Source organism: Paramormyrops kingsleyae, chromosome 6, assembly GCF_048594095.1.
Source record: "Paramormyrops kingsleyae isolate MSU_618 chromosome 6, PKINGS_0.4, whole genome shotgun sequence".
Classification (NCBI taxonomy): Eukaryota; Metazoa; Chordata; class Actinopteri; order Osteoglossiformes; family Mormyridae; genus Paramormyrops; species Paramormyrops kingsleyae.
Window position 1 is genome coordinate 27,962,914 of NC_132802.1, and position 26,697 is coordinate 27,989,610.

General features: G+C 42.8%; 1 protein-coding gene across 3 annotated transcripts in view; it reads right to left on the reverse strand.

The window, feature by feature from the left end:
• xkr7b (XK, Kell blood group complex subunit-related family, member 7b) overlaps nt 1-26,697 on the reverse strand; it is a 54,941-nt gene that overhangs the window by 10,702 nt on the left and 17,542 nt on the right. Inside the window, exon 1 of one of the 3 annotated variants that reach the window (XM_072712972.1) lies at nt 471-593. The exons of the other annotated variants lie outside the window; for them this stretch is intronic. Within the exon in view, the coding sequence (XP_072569073.1) occupies nt 471-475 (5 nt within the window). The 5' untranslated portion in view covers nt 476-593. Of the gene's footprint in view, nt 1-470; nt 594-26,697 lie in introns of those variants that run through there. 3 annotated transcript variants of the gene reach the window in all.

Consider the following 26,697-nt stretch of genomic DNA (forward strand, 5'->3'; position numbering starts at 1 on the left):
GGGAGGCCCAAAGGGCCCTGTAACATTTGTATAATCGCCTGGAATAATTGGTCAAAAATACATATTTGTGAAAACTTCATATAGTATTTGTGAATCACATAAAAACTTATTTTTTTATCTTCCTAATTTTGCTTGACATGGTTCAAACCATTTTTACTTTCCCCCCCTACAATGCGAATAATGGTTTGGTCTGCCGTGTGCAAATGGAACATGCATTGTGTGCGTTATAGCCAGTCAGCGACCTATGCGCAGTCGGGAAATATGTGTGTGGGGGTGAGGGAGAGATGGGAGGCTTGCAGACCATCTCATTCCCGGGCATGAGCAAGACCCACAGGCGGGTCTCATTATGAATACCAAAAAAACCCCCACCTTTTATTTCTGATAATTATTATAATTGCAAGGCATGTGATGTCAGGTGTTGAGTGTATTTTTATGCTGTGTCATTGAAATCAGGCTCACGCAATACATACCACATACAGATGTTAACATTATAGCAGTGTCTTTCTGTAACGTTCCATCCTGACCACCATCAAGAGCTCTGAAGGTCAGTGGGTTTTCCTCTCTGCTGCCATTACGGTGCCCAGGCATATTTGTGGAGGAAATACACTTGAATGGAAGCCGTGGGATGAACAGTACAGTACCTGGCACTGCTTTAGGATTCTTCAGATATTTGCCTTGCAATCTGTAATTTTTTTTTGCGTTCAGTGTTAATAGCATATATTAGCTACGTAAAATACTGCCTATTAAACAATGTTCAGTTTTCTAAGTGGTTTACTTTGACTTACAAAGAAATAAGATTTCACAGATCGTAACCCATCTCTGATCCAATCCTGTTCCCGATTGAAAACAGCGTTCTGAAATTCTAGGCTGTCGAAAGCACTATACAAATAACAATTACTGAACTGCCGTGGCTTTCCTGTTTCACTAACAGGTTGAAAACGCATTGACTGCTTTACAAAAACGTGAGCAGCCCCACTGCAGCCACACTGTAGCCGCACTGAGTGCAACACTCTCCTTGTTCAGTTTTACCTTAAACCCCCCCCCCCCCCCCCCCATACACTGCTGCTTTGTGGCATTGGCTGGTGTTTGGCCCCAAGCTGTTCTCCAAGGGGTCTGGAAGCAGCCCAAAACCCCATAACAGAGCCAGGCAGTGAAAACACAAGGAAGAGAGCAGAGAGTCTACCGCACAAGGGAGAACGGAGACTGATTCTCGCGCCTCCCTCCCCTCTCTCCCGCCCACCCCCTCCCTTTACTGCCGTTGAAGCGAGTCTCATCTTCTCTGTTACACTCCGAGCAGCTTGAGGCAGCCTCGATTATCTGAAAGGCTGCAGTTGTTTGTTGGAGCGCAAGAATCACTGTGGGAAACTTTGGCACGGCTGTTTCTAGGGCTTTCAGGATAAGCTCTCGTTAAGCATTCCAGCTGAACTCACTGGGTGACACATGCCATCCAAAATGGCTGTCACTGGCAACACACTCGAAGTACAAAAACCTGCTGATATCTCTGTACACAGTGGCATCTCCCTTGGCTTTTGGAGATGTGCTGGGACCACTGAAAGCTTGCATCTGGGTCCTGTACTCATATGTCACATCCAACCTCAACCACATCCAGTCTCACTTGATCGCCCCCACCTGCAGTGATCGCCACCCCCAGAATTCTGAAGAGCTGCAGCTCTGATTACTGTTTTGTTTTAAGCCAGCAACATCACTGCCTCTAAGTGAAGTACTGAATGTTTGCACCTTACTGAGAGTCTTGGGGGATCTTTGTTAATGAGCTGTATGTGTACAGTATGTATAACTGATTTTCACCTGCATGTTTCCCAGGTTTTTGTCATGTCATGGATTGCTTTCTTGCTGCCAACTGTACCTGCATTTGCACCTTGGATCATGTCTTTGGATTGTTTGACAAAGATCTGTGTATGTTCCTATTAATCGGCAACCACCTCGGCACTTGGTTCTTCTCAGCATCTCCGCTACAGATTTCCTGTCTCTCCACTCTTAGGCGGGCTGGTGCGACAAATCTGCACAACCTGGACAGCCCAGGGACAAAGGTGTACAGTAGCACTTGTTATGGAAGGGCTATGGGCCAGAATTCCTCTTGTAAGCTCAAAAGTCCAAAAGTCCAAGATTGGTTTAGTGGACTTAAGTGGATGCTGAATACTCACAATACTCACAAAGCAATACCATACAACTATGTAACTTTACTTTTCTAGGAAACTGTGCTCTAGAGTCCAACTTAAAAAGGTAAATCAGGTTGGCTCATGGTGCAACTGTGCATCAGTGGGGGGGGGGGGGGTTTGCTTGCTGCAGTAACAGCTGAACGCTGGAAAAAATGGGAGTGTGAGGCCTGCTCACCCCAGGCTGCTATAACTAATACAAATAAGGCAGAGGCAGGCCGAGCTCGGGCTAACGCGGCACATGCAGACAGCACGCCTGGCTGGCAAAGACAGGCATCCCCAGGCTCTTCCCCAGCAGCCGCCTGCTGCCAGCGCTACAGGAGGAGATCGACAGCCCGTGGCGGAGGCAGCCCTGACGCTCTATCCGCGCGGCATTTAGCACTCAGCGTCCCCGAAGGCGTGAGCTGTGAAGAGGCCCGACTGCCGCTCTCGAAAGAGCCTCTCGTGCTGGCCGAGTCGCTCCAGCGCTGGGGCCTGACGCTCCACACCAGAGACACTCGCCTCATAAACCTAAACAAACATTAATGGGGAAGCGTGAGTGTGTCGCTTCGCTGTCGCCTTTCTAAAACGCGCAGCTAAAAGGAAAAATAAGGCTTCACATTTCAATGCCTGGACTATTACCTGTTTTAATGCCTAAAAACAACGACAAGTAACCAGTGCGTTCTGGCTTGAATTATGTGCTGCCCCCCCCTCACCCCCCTATTCCCAATCTCTTCTATGGATTCTATCTATTGAGAGCATTGAATCAATTCGTTTCTGGCAATGCTGCTCTTGCCTGGAGTCTCGCTAGAGCACTGGGGACACCAGACTGCAGCTGCTGCATATTTTAAACACAGATACCAGCCCTGGCTGCTCGAGGCCCTAACGGGGAAAATTACTACGTCGTTCTGGACTCCATAAACTGCCCCAGAAACTGATCACAGGTTATAGCGTGCTGGGTCTGACCTGAACCGAATTTAATACGTTGCCGAGATTGGTGCCATCCCTCGAGTCCATTAAGACATACAGAATTATGCTTACCATAATACCACCTCTCTACGGAATGGTGTTTTTGTCTGGTGTGCGCCAGAGGACAGAGACTCTCACTGTGGAGTTATGAAGGGTCCAAAATGCAAATTCTAGCCGCAGTACAAACTGTATTTGTATAATGACCGCCGAAAGTAACACAGGAAATAAGGAATAAGGGAATAGGGCAGCTTAATGTCATAATCATTTTTGTTTGAGGCTACAGGATTCTGTTGGGGGGGGGGGCGTTCTCCTTTTGAAAGAATCCTGGCATATTTCACAATAAGAGCAGTTGTTCAATCTTCCTGAAGTCAGCTTTTAAAATTATGTTTGATGTACCTGTCATATGGTTTCATGAAGGGACACAATGTGTACTGGCCAATGATATCTATGCTTGTCATTACAATAATAATCCTGCTTTTCTTCTGTATTTCACATAATCCAGTCATGAAAAATGCATTCTTGCCATTGCTTCTCTCTGTACAAGGTCTGGAGGTATTGTGCATTATGTCCCGCTAAACAGTTCATCCAGCTACTTAGTCACTCAAAGTCTTATAGTCTTCTTCAGTTGGCTATTTTTATTTTTGAAACCGCACTAACAAATATAGAGATGTGCAGATATTGATACGTCAAAAAAAAAAACAACAAACACGAATGAAACGTACGTACGAATTCCAAAATGAAAACATTCTTTTCATTACTGCCAATATATAAAAAAGCATAAACAGATTCTACCTAAGGCAAAAAAGACTCTTAACAAAACATATCCAGCCATGGGAAAACAGAGTAAGAAAGAAATAAAGACTGATATCTCCCAGTCAGTTTTCCTTTTTTGCTAGTGTTAGTGCAGACACTAGCCGGGCGGAATGGGTGTGAAATGGAACACAACACACTGTGGTGTATAAATAGCCAGCATGCTGTTTTCATCACAAGTGATCAAAGGGGTCAAGCATAACAGCCTCCAAACCCCAAACGCTGGCTGCTTTTAGGGGATAAATACTGGGACATAACCTTCCAATCAAATATACTTTAATTATACATCTTAATCATTCTTGCCTGACATGAAAGAGCTGTGCAACTTGATTGTGTCTGACTTGCGTGAGTGAGTGATTGAGTGGGCGAGCGAGAGAGGGAGAATAAATTATTATTACAGAACTGGAAGTACTTTGAGAGGTTTGAATAGGAAGACATTATCCATTTTTTTATTTTAACCAAAGATCTAAATAATTAATGAATGGGTTGGTACGTGAGTCCAAGAGCTTAATGTTTACTGCCAATTACTGTTTACTGCATTTTTTTCTCACAATTCCATCATATGTCGCCCCAAAAACCAATGCACTTTTATTTTCACTCCAACAATATTCATGAAAATACACCCTTCAAGCACCAATCAAAAATGATGATTGCCTGGCTAATACCCTTCGCTCAATTCATTGTGTAAAAATAATCACTTTGAATGAATTTTCTTTTGTGATGAACTGAAAATAATCAAAGCAGCTTGAGAAAATTCCTGCTGTAAACTTAAGAGGCGGCTAAATTCTGGCCACAGATTTTAGCAGCAGTTTATCCTGAAGCGATGCCAGTTAACAGAGAGGAGCTTGCTGGTTATGCCTGCCTAGCTGCCAGCGATACCGCCAAGATCACAAGCTGACTGCTAGACACAGACATGTCAGCTTGAAGGTGGGACAAACACATTGACTTACCTCACTAATTACCAGCATATGTACACAGTATACATACATATCCTTCAACTAACTGGAAAGAAAGTCCTCCTAGTTGGCAGATTGCTTGCTATACCACAATAAAGACAAAATTGCATTTAAATATATGACTGAAGAAGCCTTACAGCATACATTTAAGAAAGCGAGCCAACCACATTGAGCCTTAATGAAAGTTACCCTACAGCAACCCTACAGCTTCATTTACATAATAAAATCTTTCTTTGCAACAGTCATTTTCCCAATTTTCATGCTATCAGTCAGAAGCAGGAAGTCTGTATTACTGGCATGTGAGGACCATTTGGTCAAGCTGCCTTTGTAAGTTTTATAAGCAAGTATGAAGTATGTATGAAAGCTCAGTACCCTCAAGATTTCATAAGACTAAGATAAGGAGAGGTAATCAAGAGAGACACCATGTTTGGCCTATTTTATAACAAAGGACCGAGCCTTAAGCTGGTAAAATTTAGAACCAATCCCCTATGAAAGTGTATTTTTGTTCAGTAATAGTACAGTAAAATGTCAGGCTACACTGTATTCTGGCTGAGAATCGTAATCTCGTTATTTCTTTAATCGATTAATTTCTTTTGACAGTGTCACATTATTAATGCCTGGAATGTGATAAATATATGCCCATCAGCTCCTGACTGTCAGCACTTGAAAAAAAAATAGTGATTATATAAAACCATGGAGGCAATGACATAGAGAAATCTCATTGTAACGTAACTCTGCTAATTACCACAAATTTGTACTGCCTTCGTAGTGTGGAGGACACCAGTCAACTACACAGCTGGAGCACTCACTGTCAAATGAACACTGTACAGCTGGAGCACTCACTGTCAAATGAACACTGTACAGCTGGAGCACTCACTGTCAAATGACACTGTACTGTACAACTGGAGCACTCACTGTCAAATGAACACTGTACAGCTGGAGCACTCACTGTCAAATGAACACTGTACAGCACACAGGCTACCTGCAGAGGCACCATAAGATGTCCCGTAGTACAGCATCTCCCTCTCATTCCTTAAAGCGGAAATCATCACTGCGACCATGCAGGAATGTATTCCTCACTGTGGCTCCCTCCACAGTGCCACACTTATTTAGATGCTCATAGATCTCAGAGAAGCAGCTGAAGGGGTGGCAGGGAAATCCATGTGAAGTGACAGGTTGGAGCGTGAGCCCCGTCTGGCTTCTGCCGGCACGGTTTCCGTGGCTCTGCTATGCATGATGCTGAGGTTAAGGTTGCTGAAACTGAACTGACACCTCAGACAGGTGTGCTGCTGTGACAACCCCCCCTCCAGAGGCACTGGGGCTCAGCAGCCACCATCTCTAAGTTCAAATGAGCAGCTGCCGCCTAAGATTTGATGTGTGCTAACTCCACATTCCAGTTATTTGTTGGTGCTTTTTAAAATGATACAGTTCTCTATAACATTATAATATAGCGATAATGAGGGAATCATTTCACAAGTATCCATGGGGTAATATTAGGGTCAAAATGAAAATGGGGAATGAGATGTTCTGTACTTAAAAAGTGGTGGCAGTACTTTACATTTTTTTCCCTTTGCAGGTAGTTCTGTCATTAGCAAGGTTCTCAATATGTGTGCAGCTGAGGTGTATGAGTGGGGAACAATGACAGGCACGCAGGAAGAAACACAAGCACCCTGTCCTTCCAATGTCACCATCAAGAGGCTGTATGCATGGTTGCCTAAGCTGAAGACAGATGCTGTCATGCTAGACCTCTCATGAACACTGTACAGTTGACAGTGCGGTAGCTTTTTTTTTACTGCACAAAAGGTGGTACCATTGAGCAAGTAGACTATGCAAGCCATATTCATAAGGTCTTTCCATACCTTCTCCCTGGCTAAAGACACCCTTGCTCCTTTCTTTGAAGTTTCTGGGAGTTTTACTTACACAAAACCATTCTGAGGGCAGAACGAAAAGTGTTTGGCTCAGAGAGACAACCAATCAGATTGTAGAGGAGGTGGGTCCAGGTGGGTTCCGAGGGTTCGTCTTCTTTTTTTGAAGCATCATGTGACCAAACAGTTGCCTGTTCTGAAAATACACTGATAAATGCTTTTTCATAGCTGAAGACTTGTCTATGCTAAATATACTTTAGACATTAAGGGGCTTGTCCTATTGACTGCACACCATACAGATGTACACTATATGGACAAAAGTATTGGGACACCTGGCCATTACACCCACAGGAATCTTTATAACATCCCATTCAAAATCCATAGGCATCAGTATGGAGTTGGTCCCCCCTTTGCAGCTATAACAGCTGCCACTCTTCTGGGGAGGCTTTCCACAAGATTTCGGATTGTGTCTGTGGGATTTTTTGCCCATTCATCCAGAAAAGCATTTGTGAGGTCAGGTTCTGATGGGATGTGAAGGCCTGGCTCACAATTACCATTCTAGTTCATCTCAAAGGTGTTCAGTGGGTGTTCAGGTCAGGGCTTTGTCTTGCCACACCAGGCTCACCCATCCATGTCTTTATGAAACTTGCTTTGTTCACTGGGGCACAGTTATGGTGGAACAGGAAAGAGCCTCTTCCCCAAACTGTTCACCCAACGTTGGAAGCATAGAATCATCCTCAATGTCTGGATATACATGTGTAGACGATAAAAAAATTTCCTCATATCAAAAATTACTGGGCTGTTTGGGATGACTGTTTTATTAACACTGTATTTGACTAAGGGCTACTGGCTAATTCTGTTTTTGCCAAAGTCAAAAGGAGAACCCTGTCTTTATCCCTATGAATTATGTTCAATTTATACTTTTCTATTCAGTCTGCATGTTTCACCAATCACCTTTCCATAACTAATGCATCGCATTCACCTTCTTAAGTTATTTGTGCTATAACCTATCTGGGTGACATCACTGAGTACAGCAATGATTAGTCTTGGCATTTGAAATGCTTGAGAGTGATCCTGCATTCACTGAGGGAGGCAGACCTAACAGGTTATTGTGAGAAATGTGCAATTATGTGAAGGATTCCTTATGGGCTGCTGACAGGTTCGACCCACATAGATAAAAAGGTAGAGATCACTTCCTGCCTGAAATCCAAGTCTAGAAAAGAAAAATGGTTGAAGTCGGTTGAAGGGGTTAGCAGTTTATTTTTCAGCCCTGGACAGCCTTCTCATGGATCTCAACACAAAAAAAGGATTTGCAGATCTAGCCCAATGGAAAATGATTGTGCAAGATGGTGTTCTTCTAATGAAGGCAGTTCTTTGCGGGGGGCCTGTTCCGTGGGTCATGTGACTTTCTCAAAAGTGTATTCCAAAGATGGCTGCTCGTGTCCCATGAGAGAGAAAGCAAGAAACACTGTGTGCTGTACAATAGCTGGAAGCTCTTAGCCTGGGAAGAATAGTGCAGCATAATTCAGAGGAGACTTCCTGTCATGAAAGAGGTAGTTCTCACCCTTTAGCATCACCTCCTGGTGTGCTGCCTTCACCATAAGTTCAGATGATATGTTCAACCAGGGATTTCATTGTGGTGAGGATGTGGTGGCATAGCCTTTTCCCTTCATGGTGGTCTACAAGCTAAGGAAAGACCAGGTCTGAGCAGCCTTCCACTATAGAGGTACGAACAGGGGTAGGTGAGGCCTATTGCTAATTTGGGAAGAAGAATGTGGTGACTAATAATAATCAATACTTTATTGGTCCCTGTGGGGAAATTCTCTTTCCACCTCCTACATCTTGCTCTACATTAGAGCAAGCAAAACCATAAATGGCAGCCACCCATTGCACTGCGTGCTAAGGACCTTGCTCGAGGACCCACAGACACACTAAGGCCAGGCTTGAACCAACCACCTTCCAATGAAAAGCACAAAGGCTTAGCCCACTGAGCCACATGCTACCATCAAGAGCTAGTTAGTTATATCTTACCCTTGTTCTCCACGTTATATATACACCATTGTTTTCTGTTTTGCTTTTCCACCGATAACTTGGACAGCAGTTCCAATGCAAGTTAATACACCTGTAGCCAAAGCCTTATCTAGGAATTCTGGGCCCCCAAACAAAACTTCACCTTGGCAGCTAAACTGTTTCGACTCCTTTCATCCCTGACACACATGCTGCAGTTTGGGCTCCTCTCTCTTTTCCTCCTTTTCATTGGTGCTGTGTTGATTCTCTCCTTGTCCAGACCCTGTCTGTTCTGAAAAGGAAAACCCACCTGAAACAAATGCACCCTATTCTGCTGAATCCCCTGCCCAGTGTTATGCGATTCTGTTTGCGACTGAAGAGCTGCTCGCACTGTCCCACAAAGGACAGGCTGCCGGCAAATCAGTCACTGCAGCCCCTCACACCTGCAGCTTCAACGTCAGACCCACGATCAATACATTACATCTCTCCCTCAAAAAATGTACTTATTCTGCCTCAGAGACCATCCCTTCAAATTGCCATTTTAACATAATGTGCTGTAGTAAAATTTTGATGCCTGAAATTTCTTACAAAAGTAATAAATAATGCATCAGATCCAGACAAGTGTTTTCTGGGAAAATACAAACACTGCTTTAAAATCCTCAGTGATTCCCAGCATCCTATGTACAGCAGTTCAGAATTCATGTTCACCAAAGGTAACTGCCAAGGTGAAGTAGATGTACACTGATTTTTATCTATCCATCTCCCAGCCACGTGTCTGGTACAAGGTCACCTGGCACCTTTCCCAGGTAGCTAAAGTTTCAAGTCAGTGAACGCCATGGTTGAGGTACCAGTCCATCACATCAAAGACACACACACACTCACACACTATTTAGGCATGCCAAGTCACCTAACTGCACATATTTGGATTAAAGGAAGAAATCAGTATGTCTGTGTATCCTATGGAGACAATGCATGTCCCCCACACACATAGTGGGGATGGAATTTGAGCCTCAGATGTGGAGGTGAGAGGCACCACTGACATGGATGACTCACACAGAATGCATATGTACAGTACTGTGCGAGAGGCTTAAGCAGTCAAGGAAAATGTTTAAAGCTGTTTATCTGAGTAGTCACTGTACATTTTCTCCAAACATAAAACATTAGAATATATTCAAATTAAGAGTAACACAATAATAACTAGCTAGAATTCTTCTGTTCTCCAAAAAGTTATTTGTATCTCATTGCACGGCTTGAAGAACACCACTTATGTTCCCAAACCCCTCCTCAAGGGCGCCGCAGCCATTCCGTGTATTTGTTAAATTTAACCACCAGCTCACATAATAATTTAACTTAATTAGTTTAATCACTCAGTGAGGTATTGATTCACCATAGCAGACGTGTTAGTGGTTGCGTCAAAAAATACATGGGTGTGTTAGATGGTTGCTGCAAATACTGGGGTGACTTTAGGAAAAAAAAAAAACATTTTTTTTGTAGATATATACAGTATATGTGTATGTACAGTAATGTGAAGAAGAAATCTCACCCTCTGTCAATTCTAAGGTTTTACATATCAGGAAATAATAAAATCATCATGTCCTTAGCGGGTCTTAAAATTAGGTAAATACCACCTCAGATGTACAACAATACATGACATACTGTATGTCACCAGTCATTATTTATTTAATAAAAAACTAAGCCAAAATGCAGAATCAGTGTGAGAAAAATGAAGTACATCCTTACTGCTTCCTTAATTAAGGGGGTAAGTAACAGCCAGGTGCTGCTAATCAAATGGACTTGATTAATTGATCATCAGCAAGTGTGACCACCTCTATTAAAGCAGAAGTTTTAGCAGTTTCCTGGTCTGTAGCAATCAGGTGTGTGTTAATACAATGTCATTGAGGAAAGACATAAGTAATGATCTTAGAGAAGCAAATGTTGCTGCCAATAATCTGGGAAGGGTTATAAGGACATTTCCAAAATAATTGAAGTGCATCATTCTACAGTGAGATGGATTATTCACAACTGGAAAACATTCAAGACAGTTGCCAATCTTCCCAGGAGTGGACGTCCCAGCACATTCACCCCAAGGTCAGACTGTGCAATGCTCAGAGAAATTGCAAAAAACACCCAGGAGCTACAACTCTACAGGACCCAGTTAGCATGTTAAATGCTAAAGTGCATGACAGTACAATTAGAAAAAGACTGAACAAGTATGGCTTCTTTGGAAGGGTTGCCAGGAGATGCTTCTTCTCAAAAAGAACATGGCAGCATGACTAGGGTTGGGTACCGAAAACCGGTGCCAATACGGCACCGGTACCTATATAACCGGTATGTACCGGACCGAAACAAAACGCGAATTTCGGTGCCACTTCGATGCCTGAACTGTCGATTGAAATATTTGTTCTCTGGGGCTATGATGACACAGTTGTAATAAGCATAAGATTCATCAACACACACGTGATATCATCAGGAAATGAGACCATCCGAGATGCGCGTGAATGCAGCAACTAACGTTACACTTGCTCTGACGGCAGCAGGTGGTCTACCGCTATCTTAGCTTGCTAAATTAAACAACTTTTGTTAAAATGCCTAAAACTAAACGGTCGAAAGTGTGGCTATATTTCACAAGAAAGGATTCCAACACCGCGGCGTGCAGCAAATGTTTTACAGCAGTTGCGTGTAAAGGGGGAAACGCGTCAAATCTAATGAAACATTTGAGGGTACACGGAATAAACTTAAAAGCAGAGGGATGCACCGTGCTTGACAGCTTGCGGACAACAGCTGGCACGATTGGTGTGGATAACCCCAGCCCCAGTCATACCAACCGTAGCAAAAAGGAGTCCACCGATTATGATGAGGACAGCAGGCTTTCCGCAGGTTAGTAGTAGGCTAATGTAACGTTAAATTAACATTACATAGGTGGCTTATGTTTTGTTGTTGTTTGTTGTATTTACATATATATTCATATATACTTTAAACTTTTAATATATTGTTCAATTTTAAGCATTCAATTTTTTGTTCAATAAAAATGTATTCTTGAGTCATCCACCATCATTTTGTGGCTTTTGTAAAGTATCGGTTCAGGCACCGGTACCGTTTTAAAAGTATCGATTTGGCACCGGTATCGAAAAAACCCCAAACGATACCCAACCCTAAGCATGACTTAGGTTTGCAAAGTTGCATATGAACAAACCACAAGACGTCTGGAACAATGTCCTTTGGACAAATGAGACCAAAGTGGAGATGTCTGGCCATAATGCACAGCACCAGGTTTGGTGAAAACCAAACACCTCACATCAAGCACGGTGGTGGAGGGGTGATGATTTGGACTCGTTTTGCAGCCACAGGACCTGGGCACCTTGCAGTCACTGAGTCAACCATGAACTCCTCTGTATACCAAAGGATTGTACAGTCAAATGTGAGGCCATTTGTCCGACAGCTAAAATTGGGTCATGTGACAGGACAATGATCCCAAGCACACCAGCAAATCTACAACTGAATGGCTGTAAAAGAAAAGAATCAAGGTGTTGTAATGGTCCAGTCAAAGTCCAGACTTCAACCTGATTGAAATGTTATGGCAGAACTTTAAGAGAGCTGTGCATAAACGAATGCCCACAAACCTCAATGAACTGAAGCAACATTGTAAAGAAGAATGAGCCAAAATTCCTCCACACTGATGTGGGAGACTGATAAAAATCATACTGGGGACATTTAAGTCTAGTTATTGCTGCTAAAGGTAGTTCTGCAAGCTATTGGGTTTATTTAGTTTTTCACACATGACTTCTCCATTTTGGCTTAGTTTTCGTTAAATGATTAATGGCATGGTGGAATATGTGCGTTTTACACCGGAGTTTAGACTTAAATAATTTTAGAACCTGGTAAGGACCAGACGATTTGTTTTATGTCCTGATGCAAGAAACCATAGAATATGGCTGTATGTTACCCTGAGGAACACCTGGACGGAATAGAAACACAGAACAGCAGAAGGCAAGCAGGACTGCTGGCTGGACACAGCCTGACAGCCATCTAAACTGTGACAAAATGGCAAGTGGGGCGAGCTGGCGTGGCGTGACGAGCTCTTACTCGGCACCTGGAACCCTCGCGGGGCAGCTGTCATGCGGGGCAGAGAGTCGTGCTCATGCCGTCGGGCTCACGCCGGCCAGCTTCCCGAGTCGGCGCCACGCTTTCCTCGCTCACTCACCTTCAGGTGCGCTGACATGACCCCTGGGGTGTGTGGCTCCCTCAGGGGGAGGGCAGAGCATGCTGGCTGCGCTGATTGGCCGCACATTTTGGCAGGTCTTTACAAAATCATCCCCTCCCCCACCTTCCCCGCATCCCCCAGCCCTGCAAATACACTCCCGCTCATTGGCTTTGATAGTGCGCTGCACATATTGCCAAATAAAATTACAGTTTCAATCAAATCGCTAATTGGCAACCCATACTAGCCAGAATGAAATACCGTATTACAGAGCTGAAATTCCAAACAAAAGGTTCAAGCCCCATGAGGTATTCCCTTGTAGGAGATGCGTAGCCTAGATTGCTTCAGTAGACTAACCAGCTGCAATAAAGAGCTAAGCTCAGAGAGCGTATAGCAGCCAAATCCAAAATGACACAGAGGAAAAGAGAGATTTTTCATTGCACAAGCAACATAGATGTTTAAATGAATGACATCAAAACAAGTCTCTGGATTAAATTAACAGTGTCAAATTAGTAAATGTAAGTTGCATTTAAGGATGTGAAATTGCATTTCCAATTCAATGTACTAAAAATGCTTAAGCGATATATATTTTTTTAGACAGCTAATACATAAATGACATTGAATAAAGGGACAAAAGCCAGTTAGTACAAAAAAAAAACAAATCTCCAGACAATTACAAAAATGAAGAAAGCCACAGTGGGTAGAGGTGGCCTACACATCTGCACAGTGGTTAAGGCCAATGATCCTGGCGAGTGTGTGAAAGGCCTCATCTGAATTAGCCAATACTGTGCCTGTCGGTTTCCATGGTGATGGAAAACAAGTACGGCGGCACGTTCTTATTCACTTTGCCGTTGTGCTGACAAATGGGACGACTTCTTTTTAAAGTTACGCAAGAGTTTCATTCTAAACAATAGGTCCTTGCGGAGAAAAACATAGTTTAAGGGAGTTAACGCTGTGAAAAAGAATCCTCCGGCAAAAAGGTGTCCAAAATAATGTTCCGGGGTGCACAGAAGTCAATTTAACACAGAATAATAGGCTGAGTCATTTCACGCAACATTAGTGTCCTTCAGAAAGCACGCTGGTAGGGGACGGCTGAGAAGCGGAAATATGGTTTTCAAGAATTCATAGATGACAGATTAAAACATTCCTTTCAGATTTCTTAGCCAATATGGGACTCATCTGAACAGTTAATAAATATTCCTGATTTCTATATTTAGATTGGTAAGATATTTCACCGTATCCTAGAATATCCTGGGACAGTCTAACCTGTGAAGAAATGTGGTTTTGTACAACTGCAATGCCATGGGCCTTTAAATGAGCTCATTAATATTAACAAGAGTCCTTGTTTTCCTTGTAACAAACTCAGATAATAGAGGTGCTGTTTTGAAGTATGTTCCCACCACAAGAACTTTCAGGAAAATAAAGCACTTCTTGTTCTTCCTGCGTATAAAAAATAACTGACTGTGATGAAAACTAATAACAAAATAAACAATAACGAAGGGGTTAAATAACTAGATAACATAGAACCAAAGAATATGAATCAGTATAGACTTTAATTGTTACCTACGGCAGGATTAAATATGGCGCAGTACTAAAATTCTGAATTGACAATGGCTTAAAAATACATCCTAGCCACTGGATTGCTTGCAATCTGGAAATTAAAAGAGTTATGACAGGGTGTATCTAACTATGGTTCCCGATCTTGCCGGTGTTATTGAGATCTGCTCAGCATGGTTTGCTTGATGGACTGCTGGTTATGGAACACTGTGTATATATATTAGAATTTGGCTTGGCAGCAGAGCCTCAGTGGATCTCCTTATGTAAATGGGCAGTTGCAAATTCTTTTGGAATGTGCCTAGAATTATTTGCTTACAGGGTAAGCATTGTTTAAAGTCAGTGCTGCTGCTGGAGAGACAAATATTACTAATGAAACAAATGTAAATCCCCAAAACCTGTGAAGTATGAGGTGGAGTTTGCAATGTGGTCAGGAAGCAGTGTTTGCCACCATTCAGGATTCTTATACGCCTGTCTGCCAATATCATGCCATTCTTTCTGTCTGTTTAAGAATTCCATAATCACCCATGCCCTTCTGTGGCCTAGTGGCATTTATCACCTTCCCCAATGCAACTCGCAGTGAGTTCTCAATCACACACACACACAGAGTCAGGTAATTATATCTTTTTGGGGACCGCTCATTCATTTCTATGGGAAAAATGCTAATGCTAACTATGACAACCTTAACCCCTACCCAGCCCTAACCATAACCATAATTGTGTATGTATAAGTAATTTTTAGTTTTTTCATTGCAGTCACGGATTTTTATAAAATAGAGTTTTTAAGGTAAAAAAAAATGGGTATTCATCACTTTGTGGGAATATTTGGTCCCCACAGGGTAAGGTATACCTGGATCACACACACACACAGAGGTTTGTAATTATATCTTTGTAGGGACTCTCCATTCATTTATATGGGGAAAACTTTAATCACAGCATGATGACCCAGCCCTAACCTTACCCATAAGTAACTAAACAAAATACAAGACTTTTGTCATTTTCAGTTTTTTGATTGCATGTATAGATCTTTGTGGGGACCTGAAAAATGGTCCCCACGATGTAAAAAAAAAACAGATTTTTATTACATTGTGGGTGATATTTGGAAGTATAAACATAATCCACACACACACACACACACACACACACAAACACAAGAACATTGTTTTCAGTGTGCACATGTCCACATCATTTTCAATAGTAAATGCCTTCAAGATCTGTAAAAAAGTATATGCAAGATTATTGCCAATTGATACGTCTTATCAAACTTGTGTGGTCAGTGGACCTTAGTGTTGCTCTCTTACACAGAGGGGACAGGAAGCAAACTGAGTTCTGTTAGAGACACAGAAATGCCGGCAATCCAAGGAGGTGGTTAGATCATTTACAGTCACATGTATTTTGTATAGCAGATGCTTTTGTCCAAAGAATCATACGAGTGGAGGTCACCACCAGGCTTCTTGCAGTCTCGGAGAAACAGAGCGTCTGTCGCATGCCTCTGCTTCTGGCTGTCAGTCATGTGGTTGACAAAAGAATGGTGTGGGTGGGGGGTGCTGTTTGAATCAATCCTAATTCACAAGATTATGCTGTGGTAAATCAGCCAGGATATGAAATGCCTTGAACTGCGGAATCCGGAGACATGAGGATCAAGAGACAGAGGAAGAGGCGCTGGGGCAACCCAAGAAGAGGAGGCTAACGCTCTTCAATGGAGGCAAAGATGCTCCTAAATAAAGGCAAAGACGCTTAAATGTGATTTACTGTTCTCTGCGCAGCCATACAGCCCACCCAGACCGTCCCCCTAATATCAATTGGGCCTCCCAGATAGGCCTCAGGCTTGCTGTGACTGCCTTGGATACGTTGTCGGGTGAATGGATGGATTAATGGATGGATTGATGGTCAGAGACATGCTTACTAATATGCATGTGCACGTGCGCGTGCACACACACACAAACACACAGTGAACACACATGCATTGATCACTCAATTAAGGAACAGTGGCTCAATATGCTGTACATGTATAATTGTACTAAAGCACAGACACTGTACTTGTGACTTGGCATAAACTTATACTTACTAAAGTATAATAATAACATGAACCGTGTCCAAACCCTGGACCTTTGGTATACTTACTTGCAGGATTGATTTTAGCTTATGTTTGGCCTGATAAGGGCTGTTTTATGAACCAGAGATTTTCTAAAAATAATAAATATATCTAAGCTAGTACTTAGGAGATCATAAATCATTTGATAGTAGGGGCCATTGTTCTCATTTGTAACCAAACTATATATAGCACTGTGTTAACTGTAACTAAATTACAGCTTCAATTTGAAAAAGAGAGACAGTATCAACATCCTGTCCAGGGCGTACAGCAACCGAGAGGGTGTCATGAAAAGCACTATAAAAATGTAACATTCATTCATTCATTCACAAGTGCCCTGTGTAACAGGCCCTCTCTGACCCTGAACATAGTGTGTGATTGGAAGATTGGTGGATGGATGAGAGAGAGAGAGAGAGAGAGAGATAGACAGAAAGGTTTAATCTCTGTTGGTTTTTCTAGTCCCCTGGGATGATTCAGCCCTGGCTCTTTGTTCTTCTGGGCATAGCGCATGCTCATTCTTGAATTCTCTTGATGTAGGATTGTACTCATCCATTAAATCCACACCGTACAACGGGCACTTGCCCCAGGCCACAGGTACAAGTGTGTAGTGAACACGATGGGCAGCCATTCACACAAAGCTAATGGCTCCTGCATAAATACAGAAGTATACACAGAGTAACGCCACTATCCATTAAACACCATTAAGCAAGTGCACCTTGTCACCTGTTTTTGGGTTCACTCTAGTATTCTGCAGTTGTAGATAATTTAGCCATCATTATAATTACAGCTTTTGTATGTATCTGTTATTTTTGTCATTTTTGTCTTCCACTTTAATTTACATTTGAGCTGCAATTAAATGGTCTATTATAAAACACTACATCTGTCTGATGATAATTCAGTCACCTATGCTGATTACCATATACAGTATAAGCTTACTATTAATGTTTCTCAAATTTTAAACAACAGGCTCAACTGAAAAATATACATTTACAGTAAAAATGTGGCTGACTGAAATATGAAACGTATCCATCCTTCTGACTGCTGATCCTGGCATTCTAGTGCCTATCACAGGGAATTAAGTTCAGTTTTATTTGTATAGCACATTTTCATTCAACATTACAAACAAAGTGCTTTACATTGTCCTGGCCCAAAGCCCCCAGTGAGCAAGCCAGAAGCGACAGTGGCAAGGAGAAACTGCCTAGTATGAAGAAACCTTGGGAGGAACCAGACTCAAAGGTGGAGCCCATCCTCCAGGGGGCAGCAGAGGAAGCCCTAAACCTAACCAGACCCAAAGGGGGAGCCCATCCTCCAGGGGGCAGCAGAGGAAGCCCTAAACCTAACCAGACCCAAAGGGGGAGCCCATCCTCCAGGGGGCAGCAGAGGAAGCCCTAAACCTAACCAGACCCAAAGGGGGAGCCCATCCTCCAGGGGGCAGCAGAGGAAGCCCTAAACCTAACCAGACCCAAAGGGGGAGCCCATCCTCCAGGGGGCAGCAGAGGAAGCCCTAAACCTAACCAGACCCAAAGGGGGAGCCCATCCTCCAGGGAGCAGCAGAGGAAGCCCTAACCCTAACCAGACCCAAAGGGGGAGCCCATCCTCCAGGGGGCAGCAGAGGAAGCCGTAACCCTAACCAGACCCAAAGGGGGAGCCCATCCTCCAGGGGGCAGCAGAGGAAGCCCTAACCCTAACCAGACCCAAAGGGGGAGCCCATCCTCCAGGGGGCAGCAGAGGAAGCCGTAACCCTAACCAGACCCACAGGGGGAGCCCATCCTCCAGGGGCCGGCAGATGAAGTCAAATTAACAAACTCCTAATATATATGCTCCAAATCAAGTCAGAGTGGTAATGGTGCTAGCAGCATAGGACGCTAGGCTGGGGTACACCCTGGATGAGATAAAATTATACCTTGAAATAACTTCCAATCTTTAGAAATGTTTTTTTAATCAGCACCTTATTCTAGTTCCCTTATTCTGTGACAGAAACACAAAGAACCCCTTTTTGTTCAATAAAATTACTACGAACAGTAGACATTTCTTTTAACAGTCTGGTATTCTTTTGATTTGCACCATTTTCACTATACATCACCCAGTATTTAAATGAGCATCAATGCAAATTATTAGGTTTTTATTTCCTTTGTCAGTCTATTGCTTGACTGAAACACTCCATAAAAGTACTTCAAAAGGTAAATCACAAAAGGCAGACGCGTATGTTACCTAGAGGAGAAATACACCGAAATAAATAAGCAATGAAGCAAAGTGGTCTTTGCGCTAAGCATTGGAATCTGAGGCATGCGGTTTCTGCCGGTGCTTCTGTGATACACATCCTGAAGTGAGGTACGTGCAAGTGTATATAGATGATGGTTGCGCAGCTGCCAAACACGATGAAAGTGATTTTGTAAGGGAAGCAGGTGTTGGCCTGTGCTACAGCCCAGTGCAGGGGCATATGGCTCGCACAGCACTGTGGAGGGCATGCCAAATTGAAACGTTATAGGCCTCCTCTCCCTTGGATTTATTCCAGAAAAAAAATGGTTTACTCCGTTGTTTCCCCTAGCTATTGCACCATAGGTGTGCGCTCGCAGTTTACCTGGCTGTGCACGTTAGCCATCTGCTTAGCGGATAATACGTGCTTGAAGGTCTCCCTGTGAATGAACGCGCAGGCAGACTGGAACCGCACCCCATTCCCACTTTCACACGCTCCAAAGGTGCGGAGGATATGACAGCGAGCATGAACCGGCGAGGAGTCTGTGTTTGTGTAGTCTGGCGCTCTCCTGTAATCCTCTGAATAAACAAATAAAATGGAAAAAAAGTAAAACATCTATCGAAAGACTGGGACTCGACGTCAGCCGGCTCCTCAATATTCAATGCCAGATGACAAAGCTGTTCTTTTTTAGTCTGAATTTGCAGATCTGTCCAAAAGGCCTCCTGCCAATTGTTTTGTAATGTTCTGTGCAACGCTAAAGCTCTCTTCTGCATATCACACATAGCCAATGTGGCGGAAATGTCAGGCATTCATAATACTTAGACAGGTTCCTCTGTAAATGCCTACCTCATTGTGTTCTATCCACAAAATTACACTATCTTTAATTCCCTGCTGCTAACTCATACATTAAGGATACTGGAATTCCTCAAATGTTATTGCACAGGCCCACTGAAGCCTGCGAAAACAGGGATTCCAGAATGCACTGAAAAATTTTAAAAATATGCATGAACTTATAGTAGAAGAAATAGCTATAAATCACTAGTAGCAGCTGTATTTCTTTGCAGTCAAATCTTGGGAAACTCCTGGCTCGATTACAACCAAGCCAGGGAGATATTTAGAGTGATATTTACTTAAATCCATAAATCCATACCTTCTGAGGACTTGCTGATGCAGCTGTTACGCGACCTCCTTCTGTGTGCAATAAAAAACGTCTCAGCTATAGTCGCTCTTCCATTACATTTTGAGTCACATTATAAATGGACCTTTTTCAACATATGAACAATCATAAACAAGCACATCGAGCACCCAAGAGATTGTTATCGTGATTTGATACTTTCCTGAAGCTGTCACACCATAGAGCTATATATAATTTTTAAGGCTATACAGAATACTGTGCCAATATCCTTATGTCTAGTTTCATACATTCCCATCATGAGGCCTTGAGGCAAATTTGCAACATGATGGTCAGTATGGATGGAGACTTAATGCTTTGGTAGCAGAGGTTAATAGACCAGGTAGAAAGTTTTGTGACACTGTGCCGTGAAAGCACAGCAGGCTGGCAAGAACATCTACTCAAAATATGAAGCTATGATTGCTGACAGTATCGCGTCCAGAGGGCCAATTAAGACGACCTGTTCTCACATTCACCAACTCATCAGAGTGTGAAGTATTTTTTACGTCTTGAGCATGTCTTCCTACTACCCCTTGAAAGGCAGTAGGAAGCCATGCTCCTTAATAAGTACTGTATAAATAAAATTTCATAAAGAAAATGAAATAGCTATGGGCTTGGATGGGAAGACTACTGTTACCCTCTGGATTTTCCCCAGAACATTGAAGCTCATGGACAGGCTAAAGGTCTCTTACAGTTAGATATATTTTGTGACTGCTTTGCTGATAATTCATGCTCGAAGAATTTGTAGCGATTGAACATGTGATTTCAATCCGACTCCCGGCTGCACATTATGATATAATCCTGCTGAGTTGTGTACACTTATATGTTCCCTTACTTGCTGTAAATCAGCACATCAAAGGACGGGGATCAAAAGACATAAAGGCAGAGGACTTAAATGAATACAATGCACCGATTTAAACTCTGGTTGCAGATAAACTGGTTAAGCTCTCACCCTCAGTATTCGCAGAACACAGTAACTCACATGAATTCTTATTCTTTTGATGCTCCCATAGGTGATCTCCATTGAATCACATCCAGACATTGAAAAGTTTCCGCAGAAATTTGACTGGAATGAATTTCAGAACAACTGCAATAAAAATGCTCAGATCTCTATGGTCTCTGGGCAAAGAGCACATGCCTTAATTATAGTTGATTGCTTACTTCCTCCCTGTTCCACCTTCATATCAGCATTCAGCATTGTTTTGCTTGTTTTTTCTTTTCTTTCAGATGTTCAGGATATGCTGATTATGGATCTGCTGCCAAACTGAAAGTCATTGTCGCCAGACTTTGATGCCATGTTGGAAGAAATTAAAAAAAAAAAACAATATATATCAAGCAAAGAACACAGCATACAGCCACCTCTGAACACACCTGCATCCTCTTTCTCGATTTATTTCTCTCTTTTGTTCGAGTTTGTTCCCTGCTTTCCTGCACTCTCTGCCTCTTAAGCGCATGCTTGTGAAAATGCTTTATTAAAGGAAAGAAACGTTCCACTGGAGCAGGGTATTCTAATTACCCTTATAATTATGCCTCTCTTGATACAACTCCAACATTGCAAGTTTTGCCTTCTATTGAACATAATTGAGAACAAGATTGCAGAAGGGTGGGGGAGGGATGGAGTGCATGGCTAGCATCGGTCTGCCTGTGCAGGTGGTTCAGATGAATGGGAAATGAAAAGCAGCTTTTGCATTTATTATGCAGTTCAGCTCATACAGAAATTTTGCATCCTCCCACCATTCATTATGTCCTTCTACCTACTGCCGCTACTTTTTTGTAAGTGTGGCGCCTTGGCTCAGTGGGGGGCGCCGTGCCGTTACGCCCGCAGAGCCCTGGGCCTTGCCCCCGCTTGCACTCCCCTCCCTGCATGGAGCTCGCCTGCTCCCCCTCTCTCACCATAGGGGGTTCCTGTGGGGACTCTGGTGTCTTTCCACAGTCAAAAGACAAGCATTTCAAGTGGTTTCTAAATCCTCCTTAACATGTATGTGCTGTGCAATGGATTGGCACCATGCACAAGGTATCTATGGTTCTGAGCCCGGCCTCTGAACAGGATATGTGACTGATGGATAGATGGATGGAAGGATGGATGGATGGATGGACTGCTTCCAGTGACTTAGCCTGACTTAGTCTGGTGCTTATTCCAGGCCACACCTATGACACTCTGTCCATCACATACACTACAAGCAACCTAGAGACCCCAATTAGTCTAACTGTTACTGAACATTCAAACACCATACAGACAAAGGGGGGGGGGGGGCAAGCCCCTAACCCTATGAGTCTGAGGCAGGTGCTACATGGCCAACAGCCTAATAATAGCTATCATAATATCAGTTATGTATTTCTTTTCCATAACGATCAACGGTATATTCAGCCAGCACATGAATATGGCTAACAGACTGAACACCCCCTCTTGCTGCAAGTGTGTAGGACTGTCTAGTGCCCTTCTTGCTGCTGATCATCCTCCACGGGCTGCATCTCACATAGCTGCCCCACATGCCCATTCAACTGCAGCACATTACCACACGCGTCTGCCCACATGGCCCTGCGGCCCGGCAGCCCGCCCCGCCGACGGCGCTACGCATCAGCGCCCGGCCCCCACGCTCACCCTCCACCCCGCAACCTGTCCCCGGGACATGCTAAGGCTTCATCATTAAACTCATGACCAGAACTGCACATTATTAACAGTGTCCCGCTGATCTCGTTCAGTTTACTCCCTTGACATTCTTCCTCTTTTTCCTTTCATTGACTGACAAGGTAGGAGCCGTAGCAAATCAGTGAAGACATCCACAATAACAAAAGCAATCTCACAGCTTTTTTTCCGTGATGGTAAATAACAAAGTAATTGGCATTTTAATTAGTTCCATTATGACATATTTCAGCATATAGAACGACAGTATATCTTAGCTTACCAGGCATTGTTATGCAAAGGCGCCATTTACTACATTCACACATATAACTATGCTGCTAAGATTTTTTCCTTCTCTACATTTTTCTCTATTAAGTAACAAGTACGGGAATCTTAATCAAAAAGAAACCTGTAATGAAATTCAAATATTTAAATACTGACTTACTGTATCTGTTGATGTGCCAATATGTGATGCAGGCATTTCATTTGTTCAGCAAGTTACCTGTTCAAACCATCACTCTGCAAATTAAATGAGATATGTAATAATGCTGCTAATTGTCCCTCTTTTTTACTGCAAATGAAATAAACATCTGGGAGATTTAAAAATCATGTCTGGAGATTGAAGGGAGTTTACATGCAGGATACACAAAACACCGTAACTCAAAAACACAGAGAGCAGCTGCAAACATATCTTGCAACTGAGCAGGATTTCTCTGTTGTCTTACATTTTATGGCAATCTGGATGAGCACCTCAGCTAAAAGGGTAACGCGTTTATGTTAAAGGATCCGGTGAGTAACAGGATGTCCTCTTCATTACGATAACTGCTGGGCAGGCAGGCCGAAGGAAATGACTTTGGCCCCGTTCTCTGTCTTTTGCGAAATTCTGTGTGTCAATTCCCCTGCTAATTAGGCAGTATAATAGTAATACAATGAATACATTATTACAAATATTGGATGTATTTTTTTTTTTAAATACGTCCCCCTGTATGTAAATCTGTAAATGTGTTAGCTGGGTACTTCCCCCCCCCCCCAACATAAGTGTACAAATTGATGGGATTGGTATCTGAAAAAAGAACAGGAGTGCCAAAGCAGTGACAGGCATTTCCGTACAGCAAACAGACCGCAGAGGATTTTGTTCCCCGTATGTCCATGGTGACTCTGAGACTGTGCCTGCAGGGTGCATGCATGCATGCACACACACACACACACACACACACACACGCAGGTACACACACACACACACACACACACACACAGACCTGTACTTATATCTTTGTGGGGACCATACATTCTACGGGCAAAACTCTAATCCCAACAATGACACCCTAACCCCTACCCAGCCCTAACTTTAACCAGAAGTAACCAAATAAAAAACAAGCCTTTTGGCATTTTTAGTTTTTTGATTGCAGTCACAGATCTTTATAAAACTGAGTTTCCCCTTATGGGGACCGAAAGAGTGATTCACATAACGTCAAAATAACAGGTTTTTATCCCATTGTGGGGACATTTGGTCCCCACCATGTAATGTATACATAATCCACACACAGGCGTGCGTGAGCACACACCCTGACAGAAGCTGAGCCCCCTTCACCCACCCACTACAGTGGCTGTCCCTGTGTATCCTGGGATGAAGGGTGTGGGTGGATACTCCAGTCCAGCACTCCCCTACCAGGCTAAATGAACCAGGCAGAGCCACGTGCCCACAGGAGCCTGCTCCCGCAACATGGCGTGCAATATGACAAGCCCTCCACACGGCAGCATGCCTGCATAGCATTACTGCATTCCACGCACACACACACACGCACACACACAAACACACACATGCACACACACACACACACACACACGCTCACCGGTATCCAAAGCACATATGTGGCTGCAGATAGAGTGTAAAAGCTTACCCAATATATGCTAAATGGTTTAGTTCAGGCATGGGCAATTATTTCCTATAGAGGCCAAATCCAGCCTTCAGCAAGTCAACAGGGGCTGTTTCTAAATGATGATTTTCAGGTCTCATGAAACAAACGTGCTAGATATTACTTTTTTGAAAGTCTGTGCTTAAATCAATAGAACCTGTGCATTTTTTATATTTGACCTAACTCATACAATTACTATTAATTTAAAAAAAAAACTGTGGGCAAAAATCTGTTCATCTCCATAGATTTGTCCGTAAAACAGCTCAGCTTTTGCCCAGGTCTGGTTTAATTACATGCATTTGCAGGAAACACTTACAGCAGTGAGATTCAGATTTCTCTGGAAAGGGAAGGCAAACTCCCAGTTTCTCAACACCACTAGACTAAAGGATCGTCATTATTTAATATGACAGGTCATGTTTTCTGTTGGAGTCTTTAACTTGTTCCTGAGAGTGTGCTGCAACACAGTGACCATTTTCAAGCTGATGCCCTTTGTAAATGTACACAAGAATGGAAATTTTTAATCGCTGACATGACGATTGACTACATTACCACAGTGTACAAGAAGCATGTACTTAATCAGACTTATATGTGAAAAGAACTGAGCTATTTATTTTTAAAAAATTGAGTAAACATCAGATTTTTTAGATATTTAAAATGTTTTATTTATGATGCTATCGTGATCTGTGATCCAAAAGATCGCCCATAAACTGTATTTCTACTCAATAAAGTCTCAATTATTAACAAAGTAAAAAGTGAAACACGAGCAGGAGTACAGAGCTGTTATCACTCACCCGTAACCTGAATGTAATTGCCCTAGAGAAATCTTCCTAAAAAAAGATTTCCTTCCTTAGACTTCAAGGGGAAAATCACAATGAAAAATAACAATTTAGGAACATTCATGGACAGCAGGTTGAGAATGTTAAGAGTCGAAGCCATGGATCTGTCCCATAGCTGCCTGTACCTGGAATAAGGTATTTAACATGGACCACTTACCCAGCTTTTTAAATTGGTAAATAGCTGTGAGCTGTGAAATTTGCTTTGGATAAAAGTATTGTTTAAGCAATTACCATAAATAAATAAGTTTACACTTGAGTAGTACTTCATATTCAGAGACAACAGCTTGAACGTGAATCACATTGCCATCAGAATGGAACTGTAATTATTACTTCATGTTGCTTCCAGAACTTGAACCATTTATCTATACGCATTTTCTTTTAAGCAAGTTTAACTTAAACGGCAACATGATTGAGGTTGTTTCACATACAATGTCCACAAAGGCCTAGTGAGACATTTTTGAAACTTAAACATCTTTCCTAAAACAAACATGCAGATTGGCTGAACGAGAAAGGGATTTATGCAGCGAAATGTTACGTTCGAGTTGCTTTCCGGTGCCGGTGGCGCAGCTGGGTCGATACCGACCCCCCCCACCCTCAAATTTGCAATTACTTTCATGTGAAAGAGGGAGGAAAGAGAAGGGCTGTAAGCCATTAAAAAAGTGCAGTGTAAATCCTAAGGGGAGAAAGGGAGGCTGTTTGGGCAGCGGCCTTTAAATCAGCCATGGAAAGAAGCACATCAATAGAGCCCATTAGCTGTGGATGCCAGTGCGTGAATGAAAAAGTTTATGCTTACACTTTCAAACCATTTATCAGGACAGAAGGTGTCACAAAGATTACTGTTGCACTGTGATTGAACCAAGCACCAGGCCCAGGTCCCCACAAAGCAGCTGCCTCATTTCGGTGTTCCACTTCTTCAGGGAATTCCCATGTCTCACCCCTGCTTGTTTAATCACATTTCCGTGATGCCCCGTTCTCATCTATTCTGCTCCTAACATTGTCCATCCCACAATCCCATGAGGATTCATAACCCACTGTCTTCATCTCAGACATTGTGTTGGGTGCTTAGTTTTTCATCCTCTCCATGACAGACTTTCGTATTTCTTTCATTTACATAAAAAAAAAAAACCGCCTGGATACTTGGCTCTGGGTAGAAGGCGGTAGGATGTAAAACACAGAAGGTTACTGCTGGTTCAAGCCTTGGGAAGCCATCTGCTATTGCAAAAGGACATACAATATAAGTGAAAAGGGTAAACAAAAAATGTCTGTCATTTGCTTGGGACAAAAGGGTCTCATGCAGCTATTAAAATAGAAAATGATTTTCAAGCTAGAAAATGACCTCAATTATTACCAT